At 41.8% G+C, this 14,335-nt stretch overlaps 1 protein-coding gene across 6 annotated transcripts in view; it reads right to left on the bottom strand.

Moving 5' to 3' along the window:
• Nucleotides 1-14,335, bottom strand: part of atp11a (ATPase phospholipid transporting 11A) — a 113,503-nt gene that overhangs the window by 32,399 nt on the left and 66,769 nt on the right. For all 6 annotated transcript variants that reach the window (XM_061889878.1, XM_061889879.1, XM_061889874.1 and 3 more), the window contains exons 4-18: nt 13,378-13,458; nt 13,195-13,302; nt 12,213-12,341; nt 12,017-12,120; nt 11,880-11,927; nt 7,899-7,963; nt 7,722-7,803; nt 6,300-6,450; nt 6,023-6,220; nt 5,831-5,944; nt 1,226-1,285; nt 984-1,150; nt 820-891; nt 680-753; nt 499-602 (exon numbers count right to left, since the gene is read on the bottom strand). In XM_061889878.1, coding sequence (XP_061745862.1) covers nt 499-602; nt 680-753; nt 820-891; nt 984-1,150; nt 1,226-1,285; nt 5,831-5,944; nt 6,023-6,220; nt 6,300-6,450; nt 7,722-7,803; nt 7,899-7,963; nt 11,880-11,927; nt 12,017-12,120; nt 12,213-12,341; nt 13,195-13,302; nt 13,378-13,458 — 1,557 coding nt within the window. The remainder of the gene's footprint in view (nt 1-498; nt 603-679; nt 754-819; nt 892-983; nt 1,151-1,225; nt 1,286-5,830; nt 5,945-6,022; nt 6,221-6,299; nt 6,451-7,721; nt 7,804-7,898; nt 7,964-11,879; nt 11,928-12,016; nt 12,121-12,212; nt 12,342-13,194; nt 13,303-13,377; nt 13,459-14,335) is intronic.

The following is a 14,335-nucleotide window of genomic DNA, read 5'->3' as shown; positions in this document are numbered from 1 at the left end:
CCAGCTTGTAATCTGCAGTACATGATTTCCTATTCGGTCCAATTTTTCTTCAACCCTTCTCAGTTTTTATAAGTTACCGCCAACGATGAAATGATCCATTTTAATAGCTACGGCAGTAGCATATAGCATATAGCAGTTTGCATTCCATGACCCACAATGCACTTCTGCCATGACACTCCCCCGCCAAATTCTTATTGGTTGACGTGTATGCAACGATTGCTGACGTGTGTGTGACGATTGCTGACATTTTCTTCATCTCTTCCGCGAATGAGATAAATAATATTATTTGATATTTTACGGTAATGTGTTAATAATTTCACACATAAGTCACTCCGGAGTATATGACTTATAGTCCAAAAAATACAGTAGATATGAAAAAATAAATTAACATAATTCAAAAACATAGCAAGCTAAATATTACTGTAATTAATTATTAGTGATTTAAGGGCATCATATGACACCCGTAATTAATGTATGTGTGGGCATGCGTGCTCTCACCACTGCATTGTGCTCCACCCGAGCTCTGACCTGATCCACCTTGCCCGAGATGACTCTTGGAAAGATGGACGAGTCTGCTCCTTTGCAGAAAAGGTAGACCTCACCTTCACACGCAGACACAAAGAAGATATAAATATGGGAGATATCTCATAGGTAAACCCAAACAGTATATCTGTGTTACCAGTGCTGGCTCGGACAATGACGCTCATTCTCCGCCTATTGGAGTCAAAAGTCAAGACTTGGAGCAGCTCAAACCTGTTGAAAAAAACAAAAACATTATAGCAGCACTGTATCTCGTCAACCAGGTTAAAAAACACTAACCTCTCAATTTCATCCTCTCTGTTCAATATCTCCATGTGACTGTCCTTGAGTCTCAAATATGTGAAGCCAAGCCTGCATCCCAACACATAAACTTATTACATTCTTTATAAGCCAAGGTTCCATGGTATTTACGACTAAATAATTCACGTGTGTGTGTCAGGCACCTCTTCATGCCCTCCACCAGCGCCACCTCGTCTGGCGAGGACGAGATGTAAAAGGAAGTGGACTTGCCCTGATGGATGCCCAGCTTGATACTGTCTACCGTCTCCTCCTCTTTCACCTGCACGGTGTGGCATAAACACAGCGCTCGGAAGAACAGCTCCTCGTGCTCCTGTCGTTGAGAACCAACGGGGTTCATACACACATGCACATAAACACACTGATAGGAGGATGAGGTCTCGCTCACCCTCGCCCCAGGGCCTGGTGATGTGTCAATCATGTCCATACTAGCTGAACCAGGCATCACCTAGAAAAACAGGAAGTCATAAGCTATAAGGGACGTAAAGGGTGTTGAAATATACTAGGACTGCATGATTATGGAAAAAATAATAATCACGATTATTTTTAGCAATACTGAAATCACGATTATTAATCATGTTTAACGGTATTATTTATTATTCATTGTTTGGAAAAACAGTTAAAGGCCTACTAAAATGAGATTTTCTTATTTAAACGGGGATAGCAGGTCCATTCTATGTGTCATACTTGATCATTTCGCGACATTGCCATATTTTTGCTGAAGGGATTTAGTAGAGAACATCGACGATGAAGTTTGAAACTTTTGGTCGCTAATAGAAAAGCCCTGCCTTTACCGGAAGTATGTGTGCGTGACGTCACGAGTTGCAGGGCTCCACACATATTCACATTGTTTATAATGGGAGCCGCCAGCAGTAAGAGCAATTCGGACCGAGAAAGCGACAATTAATTTGAGCGAGGATGAAAGATTTGTGAATTAGGATATTGATAGTGAAGGACTAGAAGAAAAAAAAAAAAAAAGCGACAGCTCCGGGCGGCGGCAGTGTGAGCGTTTCAGATGTAATTAGACACATTTAGTAGGATAATTCTGGAAGATCCCTTATCTGCTTATTGTTTTAATAGTGTTTTAGAGAGATTTTAAAGATTGTAAAGACATACCCCGAGGTCGGAGGACTGCAGTGAACACGCAGTGTCTCAGCTGCCTTTTTTGACAGCTGCTGCATGACGACGAATAATCCACCGATGTCTCCGGTAAGATATATATCACAATTTCCCCATCCAAAAACATGCTGGTTGACGTAGAGAAAACATGTTCGCTTGACCGCTCTGCTTCACAACAAACAAAGAAACACCGGCTGTGTCTCGGTGCTAAAGACAGCTGCAATCCACCGCTTTCCACCAACAGCATTGTTCTTTATAGTCTCCATTGTTAAATGAAAAATTTGCAAAAGATTCAGCAACACAGATGTCCAAAATACTGTGTATTTATGCGGTTAAAGCAGACGACTTTTAGCCGCGAGTGGTGCAGCGCTAAAATTTCCTGACAGTCCATGACGTCACGCGTACGCGTCATGATTCCGCGACGTTTTCAACAAGAAACTCGCGGGAAATTTAAAATTGCAATTTAGTAAACTAAAAAGGCCGTATTGGCATGTGTTGCAATGTTAATATTTCATCATTGATATATAAACTATCAGACTGCGTGGTCGGTAGTAGTGGGTTTCAGTAGGCCTTTAAAGACAAATGCTTGTGTTTTTGGTCATTATTAGTATCAACGTGTAGGTGTATTTTTCCTTTTTTTTTTTAAATCGTGCCAAATAAAAACAGCCATGATTTATGGGTGGCCCACATGTCATCAATTGAACACCCGCACTTGACCTATTGATACATTTAATCGTTTGTTGTGCAAAACATGTATGATAAATGACAAAAAAATGCAAAAGCCCCAAGTAGAGGAGTTCTAGTACCTCAGAGTGTTGTTCACGAGTGAGGGAAGAGTGGATCGTGAGATCGACAGGCGGATCGGTGCGGCGTGTTCAATAATGCGGACTCTGTATCGATCCGTTGTGGTGAAGAAGGAGCTGAGCCGGAAGGCAAAGCTCTCAAATTTACCGGTTTGGGTTATGACCGAAAGGACAAGATCACGGGTTCAAGCGGCCGAAATTTGTCAAAAATGCCACCCGAACGCCTCCCTGGGGAGATGTTTGGGGCACGTCCGACTGGTAGGAGGCCACGGGAAAGACACAGGACACGTTGGGAAGACTATGTCTCCCGGCTGGCCTAGGAATGCCTCGGGATCCCCTGGGAGGATCTGGACTAAGTGGCTGGGGAGAGGGAAGTCTGTGCTTTCCTGCTTAGGCTGCTGCCCTCGCGACCCGACCTTGGATAAGCGGAAGAAGATGGATGAATGGAAAATGAAGAAGCATCCTACAATGCGTAATTACATTACCACATTCCCTGGATCCATGCGCAGGCGCAGGTGCAGGCGCAGATGCAGGGGTTGCATGAATTCCAATAGGGAGCAGGTTTCGCCAGAACACAGGCCAGAAAGGTTGGCACTGAATGGAGAAGTGTCTCTAGGCACTATATAGCACGATGATTAGCTGTTAGTACTGCTAGTGTGACTCCAAGGAGACAAGCAGAGCAGCTTGTTGTGCAAACGTCCAATGGTGTAAGATTGAGTTTAAAATTGGAGAGGCAAATACTCTATTGGTAGCTGGACAGAGCCATAAAGAGAAATATGTCAAATAGGAATTAACTATACACCGCAAAACATTTACAAAATGCCTTGTCACATGAACAATTGTAAAGTAATGACTTTGTGACATGAAAAAAAAAATGTTTACCTTTTAATACCAATATAAACCACAAAGCAGTTAAGCTAATGAAGGCAGACTCTAAGAAAAATGCTTTGTCCTTCTCCAACAACACCACGTGGTCCAGTGCAACAGTTTGGCCAACAACAATAAATAGCAGTCATACCTCTCGCATCTAATACAAAAGCCTTGTGACTCACTGACAACTCAGCGTACTGACATTTCACAGCCTGCGATCAAATCAGTGAGATGACAACATTTCAGCTTGTGTTGACGTTATCGGGAACACTGACAAAGGTAGCAGTTAAATAATGCATGAGTGACCATCCCAGTAGACAAATAGCAGGACGTTGTAAAAAAGTTGTGGAAACATTCCCTACACACACAGTTTTAAAGATCGCCTGCAGTGTGTTTCCTCACGTCTTTAACACTCACAGAATCAGAGGAGGTTAGGAAGGAAGGAAGGAAGGAAGGAAGGAAGGAAGGAAGGAAGGAAGGAAGGAGCAGACAGCGATTTTACGCTGTGTTGCGTTTCCAAAATGAAAGCATTAACAAATATTTTTTTCCTTTTTTGGGTGGGACAAACGCGTTTGTGTCCAATATTGTCCACACCAGTCACCATCTAATGTAAGCAGTGCGCTCTTAAACGCATACCATGACTCCGCGGAAGCGAAGCGAATGAAATGAAGTGAAACGGAGCTACCGACTGCAGCAACCTCGCAAAAAAATTGTGAACGTTAATGCTAATAATAACGTTAATGTTTAAGTTCGGAGTGGTGACAGTATTTTGTGCTGACACAATGGCCTCTGCGGCCGCGGTTGTGAAAGTGCTTGTTTTGATATGAAGCAAAGGGGTTTTTTTTGGAATGTTAAAGTTAAAGTACCACTGATAGTCAAACACACACACACAAGGTGAAATTTACCTCTGCATTTGACCCATCCCCATGTTCACCCCCTGGGAGGTGAGGGGAGCAGTGAGCAGCAGCGTGGACCGAGCTCGGGAATCATTTGGTGATTTAACCCCCTATTCCTACCCTTGATACTGAGTGCCAAGCAGGGAGGCAACGGGTCCCATTTTTTGTAGTTTTTAGTATGACTGGGCCGGGGTTTGAACCCACAACCTCCCAGTCTCAGGGCGGACACTCTAACCACAAGGCTTGTTGCCTGTCATTCACAGTCATTAACAGTGACAAGAAAATACATGTCTTTTTTTTAGGATTTTAAAGATGATATCCAATGCTCTCCTGCAACAAATGTATGTTCTTACTGTCGGAAACAACGAAGACAATTATTTTCGGACATGTGACAATTCACAACCTTATCTTTTTGAAGCTGAACATACGAAGAATGAACTGCTGTTTCGAGAAGCAAGCACGAAGGAAGGTGAGACGTTTGAGCAGACGGAAGCCGAGAAAGTGAGGTGAAAGTGACGTCTCTATAAATGTGGAACTTAGAGTCAAGCTATTTTGACATAAATGGAGTGCTTACCCAAATAAACCGAAAAATTTCTCCAGCTAGCTGGACCAAACGCACAACTGTCCATCGAGTGAGTTTCATATTGATCATGATACACGCATCATGTCATGCGTGTTATTTAAACTACAGTATATACACTATTGAGCTAGCTGTGTACAAACAAAACATGAAATGTGGGCTAATACTTTACAATACTGTAATATAATTATTCATGTTTTTCAGTGAGCACAAATTGGTGTACGATCGCAGTGTTGTGCATTACAAACAAACGTGTTTTGTGTTGTTGTGGAAGCTAGCTTATCTCGTTCCGTAGTTAGCTTTAAGGGCTAATACCGAAGCATGCCGATGTGTTACTACTCTAGAAAAATAGTCCGTCAGTGTTCACTCTTACAATAACAATGTTTCCACAGCTCATTTATTAAACAGGTTACCAAACGTAAATGAAGTATTGTTGATGTTTTTTGAATGCATTTTTAAAGTGATTTAGAGTTTTAACTGAGTGCTCTTTTTAACTGCATTGCTAGCCACCAAGAACAAACCGATTTTTACATGTTAGATTGAAAAAAAAACTTTTGTTTTCTTGTCTCTCATAAGGATTGTGAATGATAGGCAAAATAAAATAAAAAGTGCATCTCTGCTTTAATATCGCCGACATTCACCGTCAATTAGTCTTAGCAGCCACAATTGGGATTAAAATGTAATTAATTGTGCATCCCTAAAATATACAGACAAAGTATGATTACCTGTCCATTACAGATTGCTTGGGCTACGTAAACGTGTCCATCGACACAACACTCAATGAACTCCATGTTGTTCTCTGTCAGCGTTCCTGTCTTATCAGTAAACACGTATTCCACCTGGAAAGATGAATCAAAAGTCTACAGAACACGGCTGCTGAAAAGAAGATGTGCGGAAAAGAGAAGACTTTGAAGAACCTGGCCCAGTTCTTCGTTCAGGTCTGACGTGTTGACCACTGTTCTCTCTCCGAGTTCCTCGTCAAACATCTCATCGTCCCACATCATGAAATAGGAGCCAAGGAACTTCTGCATCTCCACTGTGACGTACATGGAAACAGGGATAATGTAGTTGAATAGAACCATGAAGGCCAGGAAGTCTGTGAAGGCCCTAATCACCTGAGGCGGCAAGAAAAGATGATGAGAGGTCAAACAAGACGTAAACCCCCCGGTGTGAAAAGCTGCAATTAACACTCACTATGTGTCTCTGCCTCTCTAACTCTGTCCTGTCATTGTACCAGGGCTCATCTCTGCTGGGGTCAGCCTGCCATGCATATTTGAGGACTGTGTTGACAATAGCCTTGCTGATGAGAATGCACAGGTAGACCACCAAGTAGGCGTTCATTGACCTGCCAAAGATAATAGCTGTAAGGAAACAAGCACATTAATCCTCGTGCATGGACGTTAAAGGCCTACTGAAACCCACTACTACCGACCACGCAGTCTGATAGTTTATATATCAATGATGAAATATTAACATTGCAACACATGCCAATACGGCCGGTTTAGTTGACCAAATTACAATTTTAAATTTCCCGCGGAGTTTCCTGTTGAGAACGTCGCGGAATGATGACGCGTGTTTGTGACGTTATTGGTTGGAGGGGACCACTTACGGCTAAAAGTCGTCTCTTTTCATCGCGCAATTACACAGTATTTTGGACACCTGTGTTGCTGAATCTTTTGCAATTTGTTCAATTAATAATGGAGACGTCAAATAAAAATGCTGTTGGTGGAAAGCGGTGGATTGCAGCTGCCTTTAGCAACCGGAACACAGCCGGTGTTTGTTTCTTTGATTGTTGTGAAGCTTTAACACAAAGCAGTCAAGCGAACATGTTTCTCTACGTCAACCAGCAAGTTTTTGGATGGGAAAATTGTGATATTAAGTCAGCTCATCCTGAAGCTCAAAAAGGCAGCTGTGATCTTGGCTCCTCAGCTTCTCTCAGAGACACTGCCGTTCACCGCAGCCATCCGACTTTCAGGTATGACTTAATAATCTCACTAAAATACTATTAACGCAATAAACAGATAAGGGATTTTCCAGAATTATCCTAGTAAATGTGTCTAGTTACATCTGAAACGCTACCACTGCCGCCGTCTGGAGCCGTCACCTTTTCTTTTTTTTTTTTTAAGAGCTTCAATCTAACTTTCCTCATCCACGAATCTTTCATCCTCGCTCAAATTAATGGGGAAATCGTCACTTTCTCGGTCCGAATTGCTCTTACTGCTGGTGGCTCACATTATAAACAATGTGAGGATGTGAGGAGCCCTCACACCGGTGACGTCACGCGCACACCGTCTGCTACTTCCGTACAGGCAAGGCTTTTTTATTACCGACCAAAAGTTGCGAATTTTATCGTCGATGTTCTCTACTAAATCCTTTCAGCAAAAATCTGGCAATATCGCAAAATGTTCAAGTATGACACATAGAATGGACCTGCTATCCCCGTTTGAATAAGAAAATCTCATTTCAGTAGGCCTTTAAAGCAGGTGTAAATGTAGTCCACCCACATGCAGCGCAGCAAACCATCAGTGCATAAATAAGGAGATGAGAAACCAAAGCATTTTGCTAATGAACAAGTGGTTAAGAAATCTCTATGACATGGAGATAAAACCCACATACTTTTCGACTGCAGAGCGCTTCTGAGACTTGCACTGGTAGTTGAGAGCCATCTTTGTTTCCATTCCAGTGTAGATGGCGACCGCTAAAAAGCAGGAGAGGGGGCAAATATTTCTTATCCTAAGGGAGTAATCACCAAAGTTGACAAGATATATTCCTCAAAATTCAATTTATTTTTACCGTAAATGTACTGTGTGTTCTTCAGTGTGGCTCCTCTGAGAAGGAGATTCTCTGATCCCAATGGCCTAGAAAAAACAACAATGTCACATAAAAGCAATTTCAGGAAGTCGATGACTTTAATAGACAGCGACAATGTCCATGTTCTTTCTCTCACATCACAATGATAACAAAAACCCATATATGTCGACACGCCTCCGACTGGCTGACTGACGTTGATATAAGTTGTTATCGACATAACCAAAATCTAAACCGAAACTAACTTGAACATTCACGTGTAACTTTGCCATAGACATTTGAGAGACAACTGAGTTTTCATCAATGTTTTCATCCGCCCTCCCTTTAAGTGTACAACAGGCTGCTACACAGCAACACACACTGGTGTTCAGTTGGTGTTACATCATACTTTCTAGACTCTTATTAATCGATTTGTTAATTTGCTGTTAACAGTTGTATACTTTCTGCTTCCATTTACACATTTTAAACTACTTAGCACTTATTTATTGGTGTTGTGCTCCCACCGTCAGTGTGTGAATGTGTGTGTGAATGGGTGAATGTGGAAATAGTGTCAAAGCGCTTTGAGTACCTTGAAGGTAGAAAAGCGCTATACAAGTATAACCCACTTACTTACTTACTTGTTTCAAGGTAGCTTTGTGGCTAGTTTAAAGTTAAAGCACCAATGATTGTCATACACACTCTAGGTGTGGCGAAATTATTCTCTGCATTTGACCCATCACCTTTGATCACACCCTGGGAGGTGAGGGGAGCAGTGGGCAGCAGCGGTGCCGAGCCCGGGAATCATTTTTGTTGATTTAACCCGCAATTCCAACCCTTGATGCTGAGTGCCAAGCAGGAAAGAAATTAGTCCCATTTTTATAGTCTTTGGTATGACTAGGCCAAGGTTTGAACTCACAACCTACCGATCTCAGGGCGGACACTCTAACCACTAGGCCGCTGAGTAGGTGTTTAACGAGTAGCATGCCTTTTTGTATGCTCTTACTCGGTGTGTCACATGTTTAGCCTCGTCTTCCAGTGATAAAGTTACATGTAAGAAATGTAGTATACGGGGAAAGTTTTCACAGCGCTTGACTTTTCCCACATTCTGTCATGATACAGCCTTATTAAAAATGGGATACATTATTTTTTTTCCTCAAAGTTCTACAGGAATTATGACAAGTACATAGTGACAATGTGAAAAGTGTTTTTTATTTTTATTTTCTAAAGTTATTAAAACTATACAACTAAAAAAAACATTAAATCTACATAAGTATTGACAGCCTCTGCTCAACACATTGTTGATGTACCTTTGGCAGAAATTATAGCCTCAAGTCTTTCTAAATACTTTGCCACAAGTTTGGCACACCTATCTTTGAGCACTTTTGCCCATTTCCTCTTTGCAGCACTTCTCAAGATCCATCAGATTGGATGGGAAACATTAGTTTTCATCCAGGATGTCTCTGTACATTGCTGCATTCATCTTAGTCTAATCAAGGAGGTGACCAAGAACCCGATGGCCACTCCGTCAGAACTACAGCGTTCCTCTGTGGTGAGAGGAGAACCTTACAGAAGGAAAACCATCTCTGCAGCAATCCACCAATCAGGCCTGTATGGTATAGATTATTATAAGTATAGTAAAAAAAATGCAAAATGCATCTAAAAGATTCACAGACCAAAAAAAAAAAATTCTGGCGTGATGAAACAAAGATTTAACTCTGTCATGAATGCCAGGTGTCATTGGTATGGTATTGTATTGGAGGTTTGGAGGAAACCAGGTACCGCTCATCACCAGGCCACCCGACAGTGCAGCATGGTGGTGGCAGAATTATGGTGTGGGGATGTTTTTCAGTGGCAGGAACAGGGAGATTTGTCAAAATAGAAGGAAAGATGACTGCAGCGAAGCTTACAGCAATCCTGGATGAAAACCAACGCTTTCCAACCAATCTGATGGAGCTTGAGAGGTGCTGCAAAGAGGAATGGGCAAAATTGCCCAAAGATAGGCGTGCCAAGGTTGTGGCATCCTGTTCAAAAGTAATTGAGGTTTTGATTTAAGCCAAAGGTGCGATGAAAAAGTACTAACCAAATGCTTTGAATTTTTTTTTAGTTTTAAAGGCCTACTGAAACCCACTACTACCGACCACGCAGTCTGATAGTTTATATATCAATGATGAAATATTAACATTGCAACACATGCCAATACGGCCGGTTTAGTTTACTAAATTACAATTTTAAATTTCCCGCTGAGTTTCTTGTTGAAAACGTTGCGGAATGATGACGCGTATGATGACGCGTATGATGACGCGTGTTTGTGACGTTCCGGGTTGTAGCGGACATATTAGCCAGCACCACTTACGGCTAAAAGTCGTCTCTTTTCATCGCATAATTACACAGTAATTTGGACATCTGTGTTGATGAATCTTTTGCAATTTGTTCAATTAATAATGGAGACTATAAAGAAGAATGCTGTTGGTGTATTGCAGCTGCCTGTAGCACCGAAAAACAGCCGGTGTTTCTTTGTTTGTTGTGAAGCTTTAACACAGAGCGGTCAAGCGAACATGTTTCTCTACGTCAACCAGCAAGTTTTTGTATGGGAAAATTGTGACATTAAGTCGGCTCTTACCAGAGACTTCAGTGGATTATGGGACCTCCTCCTGTAGCTGTCAAAAAGGCAGCTGTGATCTTGGCTCCTCGGCTTCTCTCAGAGACACTGGCGTTCACTGCAGCCATCCGACTTTGAGGTATGACTTTATCATCTCACTAAAATACTATTAACACAATAAGCAGATAAGGATTTTCCAGAATTATCCTGGTAAATGTGTCTAATTACATCTGAAACGCTACCACTGCCACCACCCGGAGCCGTAGTTTTTTTTTTGTTTTTTTTTTGTTCTTCACTCTAACTTTCCTAATCCACGAATCTTTCATCCTCTCACAAATTAATGGGGAAATTGTTGCTTTCTCGGTCCGAATAGCTCTTGCTGCTGGAGGCTATGATTATAAACAATGTGAGGATGTGAGGAGCTCTACAACCCGTGACGTCACGCGCACATGGTTTGCTACTTCCGGTAAAGGCAAGGCTTTTTTATTAGCGACCAAAAGTTGCAAACTTTATCGTCGATGTTCTCTACTAAATCCTTTCAGCAAAAATATGGCAATATCGCGAAATGATCAAGTATGACACATAGCATGGACCTGCTATCCCGTTTAAAAGAGAAAATCTCATTTCAGTAGGCCTTTAAATGGTTAATACATTTGCGCATTTTCTTTTTTTTCACATTTTCATTACGGGGTATTGTCTGTAGAATTTTGAGAACACAACTGAATAATTCCATTTCAGAATAAGGCTGTAACATAAAAAGCTGTAAAAACTTTCTGGAAGCACCGTATTTGCTGTAATGGAAGTGATGAATTTTAACATAGGGCAGCGGAATCGCACTGTGAATGGACATACAGAGTTAGCTGCTTGCTGTCTCTGTCAGCTATGACGATGATCAGTGTCCTATCGATTGGCGGACCGCTGGTTTGCACATTTTAATGCTGTGTAACATGATAGCAGTACAACACTTCGACATAAAAAGGACAGGTTTTTCATGGAAAGGACTACTTTGGATCCCAAATGTGTAGTAACCTGATAGCAGTACAGCACTTTGACATAAAAGGACAGGTTTTTCATGGAAAGGACTACTTTGGATCCCAAATTTGTAATTGGTCGACCATGTATGTTGACAGACTAAACCTGGGGCTTTTTAATATGAAGAGGACGGTTGACTGCGACCCGATGTGTCAACACATGCGGGTTACATGTTCTAAAATGACTTTAGACATAAAACGACAGGTTTTTCATGGAAAGGGCTACTTTGGATCCCAAATTTGTAATCGGTCTACCATGTATGTTGACAGACTAAAGCGGGCGCTTTTTAATATGAAGAGGACGGTTGACTGCGACCCGATGTGTCAACACATGCGGGCTACATGTTCTAAAATGACCTTGCCACTGGGTCGTTGTCCATGTAGACGTTGATGCGGCCCACAAATCTACACAAAAACCACAGAAAACAAGAAGAACCATGTTGAGAAAAAGTATTCTGTAAGAGTCTGGTTAAGTGAGAGCACGTTTCACTGACTTGTAGAGGTCTGGCTGTGGCTGTTCACATTCTATGGTGGCGTGGATCAAGTCCACCTCCTTTTCGGTATTGTAAGCTTTGGTGTCCTGGACTGCATAGTATGTCTGTGGTTTTGAGGAACATGGAAACATTCTTGATCTTGACTCAAAAAGATCCCCAAAGTAATCGACCAGCATACTTTAAGACATGTACACACCTTGTGGCTGCTCTCCCCATCCAAGCTTGCTGTGGTGACGTAGCAGGTCCCATCATCCCGGGATGTGGAGAGCAGGACCAGATCGCAAGGAAATGATTCATTTTCCTTTACAAAGACAACGTCTCCCACCTGAGGCAAATAAGTGCAAGTATAAAATATACTGTATAAACCAGGCCTGGGCAATTATTTTGACTCGGGGGGCCACATTTAGAGAAAAAAATGTGTCTGGGGGTCGGTATATCTATTTTTATGAACACTAATACAAAACCTCACAATAATGTCTGATTGAATGCTAAAAACGTTATGACAGACGGCCTTAAAAAACATGATGGAATTTTACATTTTTTTATGAAGGATAAAACACTGAATATTGACAAAATATGAATGTCACACCCCCTTTCGATCGACACATTTTACAATCAAGTGAAACGCAACAAAAATGCAACATACAGTGAAATATGAATGCAAAGGGTACAAAATAGACCCACCTACAATCTGATAAATCAGATACATCACTAAGCTTTAGAACTTTGTTGTGAAAATCTCCTTCCGCGTTTGTGGAAACGCTCCCCACCCACACTGCTTGGTGCCTCCTCTGAGCTGCTGTGACTGACATTACCATAGTAACTAACTAGATGACCATAGTAACTAGTTAGATTACCATAGTAAATAATTAGGTTATCATAGTAACTGGTATATCATCCATAAACGCAGATTCCAACCATTTAAATACTTTCTATGGTTCAAGACTTACGGTCATTAGAAAACATCACAGCACATCATAATAGCAGCTAAACTTTCCATTTTTAAAGATCTAAAAAAAAATGATTTTGGAATGTTCGGCAGACCGATTGAAAAGCTCAACGGCCCGCATGTGGCCTTAATTTGCCCAGGTCTGGAATAAACGCTCATCCACTCACAAGATAACTATGTGGACATAATGCTATGGTATGAAACGTGATTTATCTTCACACAAACGCACCCGCAGCTTGCGACTCTGTTTGCGGATCACTTTGCCATGTTGCACCACGTGGACGGCACACTTGTTGACAGCGTTGTCCGCTTTATGTCTCAGCCAGTCCTCGTAACCCTTAGAGACAGACAGTGTCAGGTTGACGGCAACAAGAGACATGTTGTGACGGTGCTGCAGACCTAATGCTCTCACTTGTTTGATTGCTGTAACTGTGATGACAAAGAAGAGCGGAAGTCCACTAGTGACCGGGCTGGTGGGCGTGTCGATGATCAACTAAGGAGACAAAATCAATCAGACGCAGCAATGACAATGCATTTGTAAGTCCAGGTCCTGACCAGCGGTGTAGTTTATTTAGCTGCACAAAAAACACAATCCCAGTTTTCTGGTGAGTAAAACAAAAAATGAACAAAGAAAATTAATTGTTATTTGTTTACTTTATCACCTGCTTCTGTGTTTATGTCAGGGCCATTCCAATAAATCAGTGCCTTTTGCTCCATATTCGAGCAAAATAAACTTATATGTTTGTCTTTTTTCCAACTCCATCTATCCATCCATTTTCTACCGCTTATTCCCTTTGGGGTCGCGGGGGGCGCTGGTGCCTATCTGAACTACAGTATATATATATATATATATATATATATATATATATATATATATATATATATATATATATATATATATACACATATACATATATATATATATATAAAATCCATCCATCCATCTTCTTCCGCTTATCCGAGATCGGGTCGCGGGGGCAGCAGCATAAGCAGGGAAGCCCAGTAGAGATGCGCGGTTTGTGGTCTCATCCGCGGAGTCCGCGGATAAACCGCGGGCCGGGCGGGTGATATGACGAAAAATTTAATTTTAATTAGATTCGGGCGGGTGGCGGTTGAACCATCCGGAAATATTGGATATACATGGTTCTGGGATTGGTATCCTTTGCCATTCAAAGAGCCATTGAAGATCCGTGTCACAAAGCGAAGAAGACAATAGGAGACGCTATTGTCTTCGAGCCATCAATCTGTCAATCCTTTCCGTGTCCGGGCCAGGTAAGGTTCCCCGTGTTGAGTCAAATTAAGCCGCAGGCTCCACTCCTGGTGGTGCCCTTCCGTCAATTCCTTTAAGTTTCAGCTTTGCAACCATACTC

The sequence above is a fragment of the Nerophis ophidion genome, linkage group LG27 (assembly GCF_033978795.1).
Source record: "Nerophis ophidion isolate RoL-2023_Sa linkage group LG27, RoL_Noph_v1.0, whole genome shotgun sequence".
NCBI lineage: Eukaryota > Metazoa > Chordata > Actinopteri > Syngnathiformes > Syngnathidae > Nerophis > Nerophis ophidion.
The sequence above is the reverse complement of the archived record's forward strand: the minus strand, read 5'-3'. Positions and strand labels throughout refer to the sequence as shown.